The sequence below is a fragment of the Macaca nemestrina genome, chromosome 3 (assembly GCF_043159975.1).
Source record: "Macaca nemestrina isolate mMacNem1 chromosome 3, mMacNem.hap1, whole genome shotgun sequence".
Classification (NCBI taxonomy): Eukaryota; Metazoa; Chordata; class Mammalia; order Primates; family Cercopithecidae; genus Macaca; species Macaca nemestrina.
The window spans coordinates 364,586-382,738 of record NC_092127.1 but is presented as its reverse complement, the minus strand read 5'-3'; the positions used below and the strand labels follow the sequence as shown (position 1 = coordinate 382,738).

General features: G+C 42.4%; 1 protein-coding gene across 7 annotated transcripts in view; it reads right to left on the bottom strand.

Annotated features, from left to right (window-relative positions):
* LOC105466740 (uncharacterized) overlaps positions 1-18,153 on the bottom strand; it is a 100,598-nt gene that overhangs the window by 6,916 nt on the left and 75,529 nt on the right. For 4 of the 7 annotated variants that reach the window (XR_011620693.1, XM_071092705.1, XM_071092709.1 and 1 more), the window contains one exon: positions 5,367-5,428. The exons of 2 other annotated variants lie outside the window; for them this stretch is intronic. Coding sequence is in view for 2 of the 5 variants with exons in the window: in XM_071092709.1 (XP_070948810.1) it covers positions 5,411-5,428 (18 nt within the window). In the remaining 3 variants the exon portion in view is untranslated. Of the gene's footprint in view, positions 1-4,448; positions 5,429-18,153 lie in introns of those variants that run through there. One more of the 7 variants, XM_071092710.1, reaches the window with a different exon arrangement.

The window sequence follows — 18,153 nt, the reverse complement described above, 5'->3', positions numbered from 1 at the left end:
CTCAGACATCCTATATTGTCTCTCTTCCACAGTCTAGATGCCGACATTTGTAATTGTGCAGCAGATGGGTATCAAAAAAATACAAATTAGATACTAATGGGGTCATCTTTGGCCTCTCCAACTTGGCCAATTCTTTTTTCATCAACAGCAAAGGTGCCCCGTTTCAGCATACACTTCCCATTTGCCAGTTACTGGCTTCTTGGGTTTCAAGTGTCCTCTTTGACAAGGGGGGACAAGCAATTGAATCCAACAAGAAAGGTTTTGGCCCTTATTTTCTCCTGCTGATGAAATTTGCACAAATATTAAAATAAATCTTCTGGCTGTGTGGACACAGTACACAAATGCAGACTTTTTTTCTGAAGGGCTGTATCTGGTCAAAATCCACAGGGTTGTTTTAACCTAGTCCTGGATTAGAGAAACCCTAAAACTCATATAGGACTCTTAAGAGTTTACTTAAATCATGCTGCTATAAAGACACATGCACACGTATGTTTATTGCGGCACTATTCACAATAGCAAAGACTTGGAATCAACCTAAATGTCCATCAGTGACAGACTGGATTAAGAAAATGTGGCACATATACACCATGGAATACTACGCAGCCATAAAAAAGGATGAGTTTGTGTCCTTTGTAGGGACATGGATGCAGCTGAAAACCATCATTCTTAGCAAACTATCACAAGAACAGAAAACCAAACACCGCATGTTCTCACTCATAGGTGGGAACTGAACAATGAGATCACTTCGACTTGGGAAGGGGAACATCACACACCGGGGCCTATCATGGGGAGGGGGAAGGGGGGAGGGATTGCATTGGGAGTTATACCTGATGTAAATGACGAGTTGAGGGGTGCTGATGAGTTGATGGGTGCAGCACACCAACATGGCACAAGTATACATATGTAACAAACCTGCACGTTATGCACATGTACCCTAGAACTTAAAGTATAATAATAATAATAATAAATAAATTTTTAAAAAAAGAGTTTACTTCACAGTATCATGTAAAATCAGTATGCATTAAGTCAGAAACAATGGGCCAGGTAAGGTATTATATTAAATTAAGTGGTAAAAACAGCACAGAATGTGGAATTCGAAGTTCTGTTCTTGATTTTCAAGCACTACCCATCAGTTAAAATTAATTAGATGTGTGACTTTTTCAGAAATTTGACCTCTTCATCCTTAAAACTGAGAATATGTATTTATAACTAATAATACCAAGAAAAGTATAATGACTATATTTACTTCACAGGATTATTTAGAAATTCAAAGAAGATAATGCTTGTGCAATAATTTATGACCACAAAGTACTATTATTCTGGCAGTACTAACTCACAAACAAGAAGCCATCACATTTGGTGACCCTACAAAAGCACTGTACCTTCCAATAATTCTAGATGCCTGGGAACGTGGCCCGATTTCCCTATCCATGCTGCAGGATCATACGGCAATATCCAAGAAGATATTCTCTTCAGTAGCAAATTCATCATGGTCAGAGGTAAAGGCACAGTTAGACGCTAACATAGTCGTGTGTTAACACCATAGTTAGCTTGCTTGAAACTGACCTATGTCCAGTGCCAATATTTCCTAGGTTCTTTTAGGATTATCCCTAGTTGATTGCAAATTTGAGAATATGGAATGAAGATAATATGTACCATTCACAACTTATGGGAAATATAAACCCACAATATGGTACATTTGTTGTGAAGTCGGTCTGGATCCCATTCAAGGACTCAGAGGTGGGTAAGCCCACACAGGCCTATTCTACATAAGTGAAAACCAGCTTTAAGGGGCACCTGGTGAAGTGAGGAAGGCCTAGGTCTTGGGAGTGTTTAAACAGAAATAACCCTTAGTAAGAAATGTTACAGGAGGGGCTTAATCTTTTGGTAGGAGATTGGGCCACCTTTGAGGGTTTCGAGTCAGTCTCTGTGACTCAGTGACATTGCTTGTTTGATCAGTTTATGTAACTAGACACTACAACTAATGAAGTAAATAACACATATAAATTTAACTGAAAATGTTTCCAAGATTCAGATGTCAAATTTTGTACTGTATAACTTTCCTCAGGCTACTTCTGTTGACATTTCTATAATCTGAAGACAGTATCTGCCTAAATCTTCCCCAAAAACAATAATTTTAAAGTTTGATATCCAAAGTTGAAAAAGACATAGCAATTATTCCCACGCGCACTTAATATTGGAGGGAAATTAGGAGGCTTGAAAAATGCTCATCCCTTTTTGGCTTGGTACCTCTGGTAATTCGTCTAGGAACTTATTCTAGAAATGGTCAAAAACATACACAAAGTTTATATGTAACGATACTCAATTGGGAGTTATTTATGCTGGTTAAAACGTTTTGTTTTGTTTTGTTTTGAGATGGAGTTTCACTCTTGTTGCCCAGACTGGAGAGCAATGGCACCATCTTGATTCACTACAACCTCTGCTTCCACCTCCCGGGTTCAGGCGATTCTCCCACCTCAGCCTCCCAAGTAGCTGGGATTACAGGCGCCCACCACCACACCCAGCTAATATTTGTATTTTTAGTAGAACTGGGGTTTCACCATGTTGGCCAGGCTGGTCTCAAACTCCTGACCTCAGGTGATCCACCCGCCTCGGCCTCCTGAAGTGCTGGGATTACAGGCATGAGCAACTGCACCTGGCCTAAAATTTTAAAATAACCTCAATGACCAAAAATAAGGGATTAGTTAAGTTATGCACATTTATATAATGAAATAATCTACAGCCATTAAAAATCATGTTTTATAAAACTTTATTAACAAAAGTAAATGCTCATGATATAATAAATTTTAAGAATATGTCTAAAAGCAATGTATACTATGTGATCTCATTTTTGTTTTATATTATATTTGTATAAAAAATGACATTTCCTCTACTTTTTCTTTGTGTACACACACACATACACACAGATACACACACACACACACAGGCTAGAGAAAATATGCCAAAATATTAGTAGCAATTGCTATCTCTGAATGATAGAATTAGGCATGATTGTTCTTTTATTCCTCGTGTTTTCCAGAATTTTCCAATTTTCTATGATGAACAAATACTTTTCTAATAGGGAAAATCATAAGTGTTATTGCCCTTTTAAAGCTCTTCGAGTAAGTTCTTCTGAATTCCATGGCTACCGTTTAATTCAATAAACACATTCTGAGGATTAAGTTGGGCCAGTGCTTTATCATTACTATCAAAATAAGAGAGACTGATGGAGATGAAAAACTTCATATGATACACTTTGATGTGCTACATAATGTAATATTTAAATATAATTATATTATTAAACATAATACTTATAATAATTAAATATATAGTTATTGCTGAGTTGCTCTCTTTTAGTTATTTATTTATTTATTTATTTTTTGAGACAGGGTCTCACTCTGTTGCCCAGGCTGGAGTGCAGCGGCACAATCACGGCTCACTGCAGCCTCAATCTCCAGGGTTCAAGTGATCCTCCTTCCTCAGCCTCCCAAGTAGCTGGGACTGCAGCCATGAGCCACCACACCTGGCTAATTTTGGTACATTTTGTAGAGATAGGGTTTTGCCATGGTGCCCAGGCTAGTCCTGATTTCCTGGGCTCAAGTGATCCACCTGCCTTGGTGTCCCAAAGTGCTGGAATTACAGGCATGAGCCATGACACCGAGGGGCTCTGTTTAATTTATATTCACAATTTAAAGATTTATACTATATGACATGTAATAAGATACTTGTATTGTTTCCCATCATATTCTATTCTTTGGTACATAATCAACACTCAATATTTCTTAAGGAAAGAACAAAGGAAGGGAAAGAATAATGATACAATGTGTTCCTTATAAAAATGAGTATAGTTCCCTACTATGCTATTTCTATGAAAAACTTAAATTTGACATCACTATTTTAGCATTTGTCCTATTTTTGCAGAATATAACCTACAGAACAAGACAGAAAAAAAAATGGTGATTTTCCAAAGGCCACCAGTGAAGCAGTGATGGAAGTTTGTAGATATCACCCCAAACACACTTCAGCTCCAGGAGGAGCCTCAACAAATCCTGTGTTGTTTGGAGACAGAGACTTTCTTCGCCATCCTGACTTGCTCAGTGCGTCCTTGGGAAAAGGCAAGGATGCGGCTGAGCTGCTGGTCCTGAGGTCCCTCGTCTGCCTGACCACTGCACTCCTCCCGCTGCCTCATTTGTCTCTGTGGACCTGTCAGACTGCTGCCTCTGCTGATTGTTACACAAGACCAGCAGTGGTTCTGGAGAGAAAAACTACCAAATTACACCGATTTAGCACATAAGTGTGGAAAACAAAAAATTCAGAGCAGAGTTTGGTTTAGGCAGCCTTTTGTTAAACAAATACAGTCAAATCTGTTTTGGATGATTATCCACAGAGTTGGACGCCATGGGAAAGTCAATCCTTTCATAAAAAACGTGACTCAAAAGCTCATTAACTATTTCGGAAAAGAAAGACTCAGTAAACTCATAAACTTTATTGAAAAAAATAACATATTAGGTTTTTTAAATTTAATAATATAATGTCCCTAAAGTTCCATGATATTTCTGAAAAAATTGCCTTGTGTGTAGTCACACTGTTGGGGCTCAAGCTAAAAGCCATCAGACAACCTCCATGGAAATCAAACACTGGTTTGAGTGGTGGCTTGGGAGAAATACACACCAACAATCAACATGTCCTGTCTCAGTAGGATGTACCTGAGTGACCTGTCTCAGTATGATGTACCTGAGTGTCCTGTCTCAGTATGATGTACCTGAGTGTCCTGTCTCAGTATGATGTATCTGAGTGTCCTGTCTCAGAATGATGTACCTCAGTGTCCTGTCTCAGTATGATGTACCTGAGTGTCCTGTCTCAGAATGATGTACCTGAGCGTCCTGTCTCAGTATGATGTACCTGAGTGTCCTGTCTCAGAATGATGTACCTGAGTGTCCTGTCTCAGTATGATGTATCTGAGTGTCCTGTCTCAGAATGATGTACCTCAGTGTCCTGTCTCAGTATGATGTACCTGAGTGTCCTGTCTCAGAATGATGTACCTGAGCGTCCTGTCTCAGTATGATGTACCTGAGTGTCCTGTCTCAGAATGATGTACCTGAGCGTCCTGTCTCAGTATGATGTATCTGAGTGACCTGAATCTTTAAGAGGCAAGATATAACTTAGTATGTGGTTCATGTTTTTAAGGAGAACGGATGGTTGCTCTCCAAGGCTGATAACAGTTAACGGGCTGAAGATAACACAGAAAATAGGAAAAGCTGCCCTTCTCCTAAATGTTCCATTAAAAGTGAAAAGCTCCGCTGCTGTATGCAATTGGTTTTGAAATCTCCATGCCTGGAAGTCAGAAATGTTAGAAGTTAATATACCGTTCGGGGACCAAGTGGACTTCTGATGTTCAGAGAGGATGTTTTCAAGGTGAATCCAAAGCCTATAAACAAACAAAAAATGCTCTATCAGCTACATCAGAAACCTCATCCATATGAATTCTTCATTGCTTAAAATGACAGACTGAAAGCAAAGCCACATGTTGCTTACTTCATGGTCTGTTGTGGCAGCTTTTAAATCCCTGCCTTCCTGGGAAGTGACCTCATAAGAAAATCTTATAAGACTGTCATGTGGGGAAATCCTCATAACATTTGGGTTAATGTGCTTACACTGCAGGAGAGGTCACCAGGAACATCCAATCATCAGAGAGTCCTGAGGGCTTGTGATGTTAGCTGGGTCATGGAAGGATCTCTCTCAACACATCTGGGGTGTTTTGTGGCATATTCTATAGCAGGCCATGTGGCTTAATAGTTAAAATGTAGGGTTGAAAGTTACGAGGGTTGGGGGATCATATAGCCGCTGAGCTATTGCCTGACGCGCTGACCTTACACAGCTCATGAGCTCGTGGTACTTCAGTCAGCTCAGCTGTAAAACTGGGCACAAAGGCCAGACTTTACCAAAACCAGATGTTGGACTCCAGCTCTGTTCTTCAACTAGTATCTTTTTTTTAATGTGGCTGTCAAGTCTCTGTGTGTGTGTGTGTATGTGTGTGTGTGTGTGTGTGTGTGTGTGTGTGTGTGTGTGTGTGTGTGTGTGTGTGTGTGTGTGTGTGTGTGTGTGTGTAGCAATATATATAGAAAAGCAAAGGCAAACTGGAGCCTGCTCTCCCAGTAAGACTGGGAGGGATGAGTAAATTCCCAGAATGCTGGCCCTGACCCATTCCACATCCTGGCCTCTCCCACCCAGCCAGGCTCACGTCTGTCACAGAAGTTGCAGCAGCTTGTGCACATTAAGAGCCTACTGTTTGGAGCAAGTTAATTATAACTAGAATCGTTTTTAGGTATCCCTAAGAGAGGCCCTTAATGGGTATGAGTCACGGAACTCCCAGCACAGAGATCCACATGGACCCTCCCCAGCCCAAGGAACCACAACTCCCAGCACAGAGATCCACATGGACCCTCCCCAGGCCGAGGAGCCACAACTCCCAGCACAGAGATCCACACGGACCCTTCCCAGCCCGAGGAGCCACAGCTCCCAGCACAGACATCCACACTGACCCTTCCCAGCCCGCTGCTTTTCTAAGTGTGGGCCCCTACCACAGAAACAGTTGGTGGCCATCAGCTTCCTCCTGCTGAGTACAGTAGAAACTTTTTAGCTGACTTTCTCTGAAGCCATCTCCCCCATTTAGCCAAGCTCCCACTTCCTCTGCAAAGCATGCTGAATAAAGCTGCTTCTGGATCCCAAGCACCCTAGGACACCTGCTCCCTTCTCCCCTCCCAGGTGCTGTTTGGGTACCATGAGTCAGTCCACTGTGCCATGTACCTGCGTCAGTTTACCAAGCCCATTTATGCCAGTTGCCATTGTAATCATCCAAAGTAAAGAACTATTACTGAAACAGGAGTGAGAGTGCACAAAGAAATTTATTGTTTCCTATTCATTAAAAAACTGAAGTGATTATTTTGAAATAGCTCAGTAAAGTGAGTTCCTATTAAAAATAGTTATAAAATTACATAAAACTCCATACGGTTTCTGCCTTCCGGATGCTCTGCAAGTATCTTTAAATTTTCACTCCATTTGAAAGAAACGGATAATGCATGAGAGCGGTGCTTTCTGGAAGGAAGACAATTAGGATTACAATCAGCCAACCCACCATGACAGAAAAGGCCTTGGATCCCCGTGAAAAGTTAGCAACTCTATTGTATGTTTCTAAAGAGCTAGAAGAGAGGACTTGAGATGTTCCAAACACATAGAAATGATAAACATTCAAGGTGGTGGATGCTCTAAACACCCAGGCTTGACCATCGCACATTCCATGCATGTAGCAAAATGTCCCAGGTGCCCCATAAATGCGTACAAACTTTATATATTAATTAAAAAGCAAAGCAATATCTGTGTACACTTTTAAAGTTCAAATAATAAATGTGTATAATAGGTATTTATATGCATAAATATATATGCCTGTATTTACATATATATACATACACACACTAGCACCTACATTTTACATATCATGTGACTGTTGATTAATCAACAAATAATCCGAATCTTGTCAATCAAGATAACTTTTGCACTATTTTATTATTTTCCTAATTAGTATTCTCCAATTACTAGTGAAGAAGCAAGTCTGTGGTTTCTGACTTTCCTTTCATTCAAGTGTCTCTAACTGTCATCGGCCCACGCAGATTTCACTGTCTCTAACTGTCATCGGCCCACGCAGATTTCACTTGGGCTGGCAACTGAGGTTTTCAGCCCTCACTGGAGCCAGACGGCAGGGAGACTGCTGGTGAGGCTCTGAGCCAGGCAGAAGGCGGCCCTGCTACGGGGCACAGCTTTGTTTAATACAACAGCTCCCCTGTGCCCAACACTCATACTGCCCCAGGAAGTCATGCCAAAGTCCAATCCTGCCAACATTCATGATGCAGAGAAAGAAGCCACAGCCTAATCCAACTGGACCAAGCATCCGTAATCTCTCCTTCACTGACTAAAGCAAGTCAAGGGCCAACTGTAACATTCAAAACTGGACAGTCGACAGTCCTGTCAGCTGGAGCAGCATATTTTAATAGAAAATATAGTTGATTCCAAACTCCAAGAGCTACCCAGCTGTACTCTCAACCAGAAATATAAATAATCAAAGGGATCATGGATTTTATTAATCTTTTTAAAAACTACTGACTCTTGGCTGATGGTGGGTAAGGACTCATTTTCTCAGTAGTGGCAAAAAATGACAATATTTTTATAGTAAAAAACTCAGCCTGAGATGTTAGGGGAAAAAAAAGATTGTCTCCCCGTTCTAGTGATCTGTAGGATCCCAGATCTAGTGATCCTGTAGGAACGTCTAAGACAGTAAAACATGAACAGTTAATAGTCACTCATCATGAGAGGTCCCAAAAGGAAGAAATACTATGGGCAACAGCAAAAAGAGATGCTCTTGTGAGGTGACACTACACTGTCCAAGGACTTTTGCCACTGCTTTGTGGAGAATTGTTGTGAAAATACAGAATTAAGTAGCTGCAGGGATTCTCTCATCAGACACTATTAGGCCAGCTCCCAAGTGACATTTGTGTACAGCGCAGAATTCGGAACTAAGGGGAAAAAAACACTTATTTGAAAAAACATTGACATTTACAGGTAGTTACATTCCATTTAGCAGCTTGTTGAGCCTTTGATCATCTATGAGTTGCCTGAAGCAGTTTGCTGCTGTATGGAAAACTCTAGACCCAGAGAACCAAAGATACTGTAACATGAGCCAGAATGACATTATCACTGAGAACGCAGGAACATATTGTGAGAGGAGTCGGTCTGCCTGAGAAACTCAAGATTCTCCTCGGAAACGCCTTGTTTTTCTTTAGACGTAGTCACTGACTCTTTCTAGCTTGTCTCAAGGTGAGACTTTATCCCAGGTATTTCTTGTGAAGTAAGATTGTTTCAACAGAACCTGAAACATTTTTCCATCACACACTGCCTCACAGTATGTGACGATAAAGCGGACTTCAGTCCTGTTATTTACATGGAAGAACTGGGCTTGGCAAATTTGGTGTGTTCTGTATGAAACCAAGTACACCTTTTAAACTGCCTAAGAGTTTGATCTATTACAAATATAACAGGACAAACTCTTTTGACCCATGGTTAAACAAAACTCTCCAAGACTGGAATGTAAAAGGACACTGCGTAAATTCTATGGTGAGTTTGAGACCTCTGGGTATCAAGTCTTGGCAAAGTCAGGTCTCCTTCTCACTGTCTCCCAGGCGGAGATTCAAGAATGAACATGGTGGCCGGGTGTGGTGGTTCACACCTGTAATCCCAGCACTTTGGGAGGCCGAGACGGGTGGATCACCTGAGGTCAGCAGTTCAAGACCAGCCTGGTCAATATGGTGAAACCCCATCTCTACTAAAAATAAAAAAATTTGGAGGCTGAGGCAGGAGAATGGCGGGAACCCGGGAGGCGGAGCTTGCAGTGAGCCGAGATCGCGCCACTGCACTCCAGCCTGGGCAACAGCGTGAGACTCCGTCTCAAAAAAATAAATAAATAAAAAAAAATAAAAAAATTCGCTGAGTGTGGTGGGGCATGCCTGTAATCCCAGCTACTCGGGAGGCTGAGTCAGGAGAACTGCTTGGACCAGGGAGGTGGAGGTCGCAGTGAACCAAGATTGCGCCTTTGCACTCCAGCCTGGGCAACAAGAGTGAAACTCTGTCTCAAAAAACAAGGAATGAACATGTCGAGGTGACACTTTCTAGCATGGACCTCCCATTATGGTAGGTTATTCAATCCACCTTAGCAACTCATTTTATCCCAGGAACAAGGGACTGAATTCTATGTGGGTAACATGTACAACTAAAAACCCCTGTGGTCACTGGGTAATAACGCAGCCTTATGTTCTGCACAGTCTAGCCATATATAGTCGGGACACGTGATCACCTTCTCAGCCTTGTTTTTTTTTCTCTCCAGCCAATGGACTTCAGACTGTCCGAGAGTCTCCACCTAAGACTGAACACAAATCGCCTGCAGAGTTTCGTGTACATACAGATGCAGTAGGTCTAGGATGGAGACCAGATCTCCTGTGTTAAAGAACCTTCCAGGCAGTTTGGACACCAGTGGGGTGTAAACCACACTGTTGAACCACAGAGAGGGGATGACTTTGAAGTCTGAAGGACCATCTCAGTTCTAAAGCATCTAGCACCAGAGTCCGTCCCTCGCAAACTGAGAAACTAGACTTCGGGCTCAGGAAACATCTCCCTGGGTCAGAGTAAACCAAGTTAAGGTGGCAAACTTCCCCCCAAGTGCTTGTTATTGTCAGCAGCATCAATAGGAATACGGTATTTTTTCAGCAGCCCTGTTGCATTCCCAGAGGCAGATTGCAAAGGTCACATGGCTGTGTCATTTAAATTTCAGAAATACAAGAGACTTGGAGCCATTTATATTAGAGTTGGTTTTGTCAAAACAATTTATGGTACATCTCACACCCTGCATGTTTTATAAAATCCTTTCTATAGGAACGGAGATTATTGTGGACCGACCTGCCACAGCACTGCCTACTACCGGTGACTGCATTCTGTGATATATTAAGTTATCCTGGTTGGAATTCTACTGCTGATTGCCTGGTGCTACATCCAGTAACAAATCACATGTATGTTATAGGACATCCAGACTGATGTGCGCTCAGAAGGCACCTGCATGAAGTTTTTCAAAAGAACAGTCATAAGTTTTACTAGATGTGACAAACCTTGTAAAAGTTAAATAATGTCACGCTTTATAAGCATTTCATTTAATACGACTGAACACATGGAGGGCATTGAGGATAATATTTAATTTTTTCCATATGTGGATTTAATACCATATAGAAGTTCCAGTCCCAGATTGCTAATTTTCCACCATGTGGTAGCCATTTAGTTGTATTTTTTAAAACACTTACCAAATTACAGAGTCGAGTTTCAGAGGCAGCAGCTACGAGGAGGTTTAGGGTACATGGCAACCCTTTGGCTTAGCCCTGGGTCTCAAGAGGAGGCAGCAAATCGTGACAGTATTTTTATGGCAGCACTCACTACTTTTCATAAGAATGAATGTGAGTTGCAAAGCCACATGCTAATGCACTTCTAAGAATAGATTTGATTAGTGGGACTCCTTCCAATTCTGACCCGTTTTTTACTCTGGAAAAGTGAGCTGGACCCAGAGTTTTAATTGCTCATTCTTCAAAGTGAGACTTCAGATATGTCATTTAGCCTCTTTAGTGCTTGTGTATATTTGTATCTTTAATTGCGACAATAATATTTCCCTTCATTTTCATAGCAAAGCAAAGAATAGGCTTAGACAGTCAGGTTAGAGGAACAACACTTCCCAATACCAGCCACAGTTTATCTTCTATGACCATAAACAGGGAATTGAATCTTCTAGACAAGAAAGATGTATTCATTTTCTGTCTTATTCTAAAGTAGCTTTGAGTAGCTGACTCAGCCTCCTGAAGACATTCTTAGAAAGAGACAAAACCCTGCTGGCACGGTGTTTGCGTCAGCAGGTGAAGGCACATGTCGTTCACACCCAGCACCACCATCTAATGTGATAAATGCACAAGAAGGTGCTGTGAAACCTTAACAATCCGTCCAAATGTTAGTAATTATTATTAACCCTGTGAGACTGACCAGATACCCGGAACCACTAGTCAGAGCCTCCATCTGGATTCGATGGTCAGAAATAAGGACACTACGCTGTATACCTATTTGATGATTCATGTCTATCTGGCCCAGGATAAAAAATACCCTTTCAAAATCATCAACTCCTTGGGAGATATGTTTTATCTCCGTGAACCAATTCCAGTTAATTCTCCCAGGCTCAAATAGTTTAGGACCGAGTCTATTTCACACAAAACCGAATACTCCAGACAGCTCACCTAGGAAAACTGAAAAATGCATACGTGGGACTCTCCACGGAGCCTCGTCACACAGCGTGGGCAAGGAGCATGACTGTCTGACTTGCAGGTTTGCAAAACCAGCCGGAGCAGCCATCAGAGTTCCACAGTGGGAGACTGTCCGGCGAGCGACTGCCTGCCAGAATTCTGGAAGGGTCTCTCGGCCAAAGAGTATTTAATGGAATCAAAAGTCATATACACTTTTACTCAGGCAAAGAAAAAGTGGCATCTCGTTTTCTATGATGGATTGACTCTCCCAGCCAGCCTCACGGGGCTGACTCCCGGGGGGACTTGGAGTGAAACCCTTTCAGCTTTGCATTTAATGGCGTCTCATTCTCCTACTGTTCAAACAGTCTCGTAGCAACCGGCTGTGTCTCTTGGGGTAAATATTCCGACTTTCAGGTACCCACAGCAGTGGCCCAGGCAACAGGCATATGCGATGCAAGAAACAGGCTTTGGGTCTGCTTGGGTCCTTTGAGTCTTCGCTAATTTCTGCTACAGAGCCACCAGCTGGCCATGTTTCCTGGTGCCTGGTAGATCCTGCTAAGGTGTGCCTGGTGAGGCTGTCTTTATTTTCAGGGACAGTGCCTTGTGAGGATGTGGGCCCTTTCCCCGCCACCCCACCCCAAATCTCTTCCATGGCACGTCTGTCTCCTGGAGGGCTGTTTGTCTATGACCTTTGCAGCAGGGTCACACCCATTGACCATGGTGGCCCCTGCAAGAAGGGCCTCAGCTTCCAGCAGAGCTGGTGACTGTGGACCTCCCCTGTGCCCTCGGGGCCCCAGCAGGCTAACCAGGCTCCCTCTGCCCTGCCATAGCACGTTCCCTCTGTGATCGCAGCTCCTTCCCACCAAAGTTCAAAACAGTGAACAGGAGAACAGGCCTCCTGCCATGGGCTGTCCCCTCAGCCTCGACTCCTCTGTGAGATTTCAGCTGGGAACGGAAGCCACGATGCTCATTCACTCGTCTACCTGCCTCTCTCTCCCTCACCTGCTGTGATGCCTGGCAGCGTCTACCTGCCTCTGTCTCCCTTACCTGCTGCAATACCTGGCAGCATCTACCTGCTCTGTCTCCCTTACCTGCTGCGATGCCCTGGCCGCGTCTACCTGCCTCTCTCTCCCTTACCTGCTGTGATGCTCTGGCCACATCTACCTGCCTCTGTCTCCCTTACCTGCTGCAATACCTGGCAGCGTCTACCTGCCTCTGTCTCCCTTACCTGCTGCGATGCCCTGGCCGCGTCTACCTGCCTCTCTCTCCCTTACCTGCTGCGATGCCTGGCCACGTCTACCTGCCTGTCTTCCCCTCACCGGGCTGTGATGCCTGCCCATGAGGGAAGGGCTCTCCACCTCCTCTGCAGCAGGGAAAGGACTTCCCTAAGGTCGGACTGTGGCTCCCTCCATCCCATGGCTCACAATACAACTCTGTGATCCAGGCTGATCACAGATATGCTAAGAAAGTGAAGGAAACTTAGAAAACTCATTCCCACCCCTCTAGCCCCTCGCTTTTCGGCTTGAGGTAGACTCCAAAGCAGGGGCACGTCACACAGACTCAGGAGGCAGCTGGAAGGTGCTCCTGTAGGCCTAATACGGGATAATTTGAACACCAAAATAATTAAGGACAGTAACCAATTATAGACCTTTTATAAGATCTTGTTAATGAGTCCAAGCCAATAATCAATAGGTAACAAATCAGTGCAGGGAAGAGAGGGATCTTGCTTATAGTGCTACGTGTTGATTGGGAAATGTGGAGAAACAACCATCATTTTGCAGCCACCGTGGTAAACATCAGTTCAGGCACCAACAGATGCCACATCTAGGGGTAAATTCTCATATGATTTGCATCGTCTCTCAGAGATTACAGCGATTCAAGTTACCATCAAGACTGAGGGACAGATGGACATTGCATGCCCCTAGAGAAAAACACACATCACTTCTGACCCGGAAAAAGGAACCTGAACCTGACCACGCAGAGCTGTCAGACAAACTCAAAATGACAAACCGTCTCTCTTTCTAAAACAGACTGTATTCTTGAGAATGTCCACGTCATAAAAGGCAAAAATAGGCTCTGAAATGTTCCAGGAGGCTAGAAAAATGCACGACAATCTCTTCCTAGACTGGACCATGTACTGGAGGAAGAGAAAAGCCTGGGAAGGACATTACGGGGTCAGCTGACAAAAACGGAACGCCGATGGCAGTTGGATAGAATCACTGTAGCAACATCAACTGTTCTAAAGAGGATATCCTTATTCTTCAAAAATACACACTGAAGTTTTAGGGCCATGACGAATGCAATTTACTCTGAAATGGTACAGGACAAAAATACCAAGAAAAAGATTAAAACACCCATAAAACGTACATACAATTAGAGAGGGCAAAAGTAAAAAGAGAGAGAGAAAAAAAGCAAATAAGAGAGAAAAAGGAAACTAATGCTAAAAGTAGATTAATCTGGGTAATCAGGTGTCCTATGTACTATTCTTATTTTAGTAATTTTTCTGTAAATGTGACACTATTTCCAAATCAAAGTTGTTGTTGTTGTTTTTAATTTCTCTTTCCCTTTCATGTATTGTATAATTTGGTGGTTTTATTACAACCTGCAATTTCTGAAAATATTAGACTGGTCTATGAATAAATAAAATAAATTTTATGATGCTTTCAAATAATCTTTAACAAGAAAAAAAATAAAGGTAAGCAGCAAATTAAACATTTGAAAAATAAACTACAGATTTACATATAAAAGCATGATCACTGATTTGATCAGGAAAAAAGCTAATTAAAACTATGAAAAATGCAAAATTTTTGTCAGTTTAAAAATAAAAAGGAACATTTTCTTTAGCTAAAATTATGCACAGAGTGAGATTATAAAACATATTTTCACATCATATTTTTTCAAAATCATGTGTTTTCAATTCACAGATATTTCTAGACTGTCAAAATAGAACAAAATGTATTTCTACAGGGAATCAAGTTGTTAGTGTAAACACAATACACGATTTTTTTAGTCAGTGGGAATTATTGTTTTCTGTGGATTAATAGGCAAGTTATAATAAACTCCTCTTTTCGATTCTATGAAGTTTTAAAGTTTTGTTTCAGCAACTTAAAACTTTTTTTCAGAATTTTGGTGAACCTTTTATTTTCTCTCTTCAGATGCCTGGTATCTTTATGTATTTTCAAAAGAGAAGTTGAAGATGTGGTGAATTTCATGTTTAAATAAAGAAAATATCTTACTATTCTAAATCTTGTGTTCTAGCAGGGATAAAAACTTTAAAGAAATGCAATGAAATTCTTTCAACAGAATTTCCAGGTCCAAAAGGTAGGTGGTGATTATTTTGGGGAGATATTTCTTGCAACCTGAAATTGCACCAGGTAAAGCCCACTCCCAGTTTCTTAAGAGCTATCATGTGGTTATTGCCTGTAAGACAGCTGACAATAAACTGGCTTAAAAGAAAAAAGCTAAAATAAAGTATGTCAAAAAGCTAAAACATAACATAAACACATAAAAAGTAAAAGTAACACAAAGCACAAGTTTGTAAGTAACTTTTAGACAAAGCCTGCATTTCTTGCCATGTGGAATAGAACATGAACCCATGGTAGTTCCTGCTTAAACGAAGATCAAGGTTCCTTCAGATCTATGTGAGGAAATCTCACCGTCTCTTCCACAAGCAACATCGTTTCCTGCGGAACTGAGGATGCCTCGATCTGAGCAACAACTTCTACCTTCCAACCTTCCCCGTTTGAACCTCCCTGGGGCCCTGTCTCCCTGAGCTGTCAGCAGCACAGCACACCCCCAATCACCCACTGAAAACGCAAAAATCACTTGTAAAGAAAAACAGGAAGGTGCAAGCTCACTGTGGGCTGGTAAACTTGAGATACACAGAATCCTTATCTGGTGGCGTAACTTGTGACCTGATTCACGTGAACTCCAAGAGCCACGCCCAGTCTACAAGGGCCTTCAGGGAATGAGAAAAGCTTCTCTTCCGCAGAAGCAATCCTGCGGCACCTTCTCCAGTTCTGTGGGTTCTGCTCCATGCGACAGCATCTGGGGCTGTGGTTGTCTGGGGTTCAACTGGGTTGAAATACGCAGAACGGTTCACTCATGTGATTGTTATTGGTGCTGGCCATCAGCTGTGAGCTTATCCAGGGCATCTAAGGGAGCATTTCCACCCCCTTCTACATGGCCTCTCCCTGCGTCTTGGACTTCCTACAGTATGGAGACAGGCTCCCAAGACTAGGGATCTCAAGGGCAAGCATTCTAAGAGAAATGAAGCAGCTGTCACTTAAGGCTTGGGCTTAGGAGTTCCAAATGACATCCCTGTCACGTTCTATCCTAAAGCAGTCACAAGGCCTGCTGGGATTCTAGTGATGGGAAATCTGCTCTGGCTTTTGACAGAAAGGGCAGGAAGCACATGCAGAGAGAGAGGTGGAATGTTGTGGACCGTCTCAGGAGACCAGCCACCACACTGCGTGTAATGTAATGGGGAGCCGAGCAAGAAGACACCAGGCAGACGAGAACAGAGGTAGCCTTTATCGGGCTTGCGGGCGAGGTTCACCGGTCCTCTAGGAGGAGGGCCGAGGAAGTTGCACTCGGGGCAGGTATCGGGGGCCTTTTATAGGGCGAGGTAGGCGGGGTTTGTAGGTTTCGGTTCTGAGGAATGGCGTGTCCAGGAGCTTGCGCAGAGCGGGGGTGTTTTGGCGGGCGCAGGCTTTTTTCACAGGCTGAGAGTCTTAGCAGGAAGTGAAGGGCAGGAAGTCCGAACAAAGGGCCTGCCGTGCCAGGTGATACCGCCATGTTGGGTCTAGATTCCTGCCTAACACTGCACAGCTGACGTCCGGCAGCCCTGCCCAAGCCCAGTGGCCTTGCTGATACCCATTCCCTCAGACATTCCGTTTTTAGTTTTGTTTTTGCTATTTTTGCTAAGTTCACAGTCAAATTAGGATAAGTCCGAAGTCTCCCAAGTCACCCGATCCTCAGCCTCATCGTTCTGGCAATCTAAAAAGGAATCAAGGTCTACCTACTCACATTTACATACACATTTTAAAAATAATTCTTCCCTTAAAGCCGATCTTTAAATCAATCATCCTTCTGCATTTTAGCTGTCTGGATGCCAGTCTTATCTTTCCCCTATGGTCTTCTCATTTGCCAGTCATTATAAATTAGCATGTCAAAAATTCACATTTATGTAGCACAACATCACATCCATAATATAATTCATGCCTTCAACGAAAGAGTTATGCTTCAAAGGCAGACGTCATTAGTAAGTGGTGGAATTTCACATGTGGTTAAAACTTCTTTTTGCCAGTAAAAATAAAACACTCACGAGTAATACTTTAGAGCCGTTGTTAACCTCTTATAAAATACAAAAGGTAAGGCAGAAAAGGAGGAAATAATGTTTCTAATCTCTGCTTAATCTATTCCCACTGCGGGCAAATCACTTTTCCTTAGATTTATGAGAGTTTTCCTATAAATGTGTGACACTGCCTTTGAGTAATTGCTACCTAATAAACAGCGCTGGCTTCCTCCATGTTTTATTAGTGAGAGACAAAACCTTCACCAAATAGACTCGTTTCTAGTTGGCAGTCATCCTCAGGATGTCTATGAGGACTTCACTGGGTTCAAGGTCAGAAATGAATGAGCTTTGGCAGAGAGTCTGCAGGTGGCCTAATCTACTCCGCACAATGCTCTAGGGAAAGATGAAACCCTCTTACAAAGCAACCTTCTCTTCCAGAAAGGGGGACTATCCCCCAGGGTGGCCATGCCGACACCCAGAGTGCTCGGATGCTCAGAGAGTAATTGGAAGTCAACTACCTGTTTAAGCACCATCTGCTTCTGACCACCATATATGACAAGCTGTAATATATTATTTAAAAGTTCTAGAGTTAACAGGGTGATAGGTAGAGAAACAATTACAAAAGGAATATTCTTATAGATAGACCAAATGCTAGGAAGTTACATGGGAAAAAAAAAGACATGGTTGAAGTTAGAAGGTGTCAGTAGAAGTGTAATTAACACAGTCCTATAATAAGTTGCAATATTGGAACTGGACTCTATATCTTGTCATGTCCCTTGTCTTATGTAATCCTCACATGCTTCACACTCTTTAAGTTTGAATTTTTGTATTAATTTCATTTTTAAAGTGTTTTCATATTTTTTCATGCAGCCCTGAGAAGACTTGAGGACAGGAATTATTATTCCTGTTTTACAATGAAGAAAGCTAAAACCAAAAGTCTTCTTAGATTCTAACCTCTAAAATTAGCTCTCCGAACATTCCCTT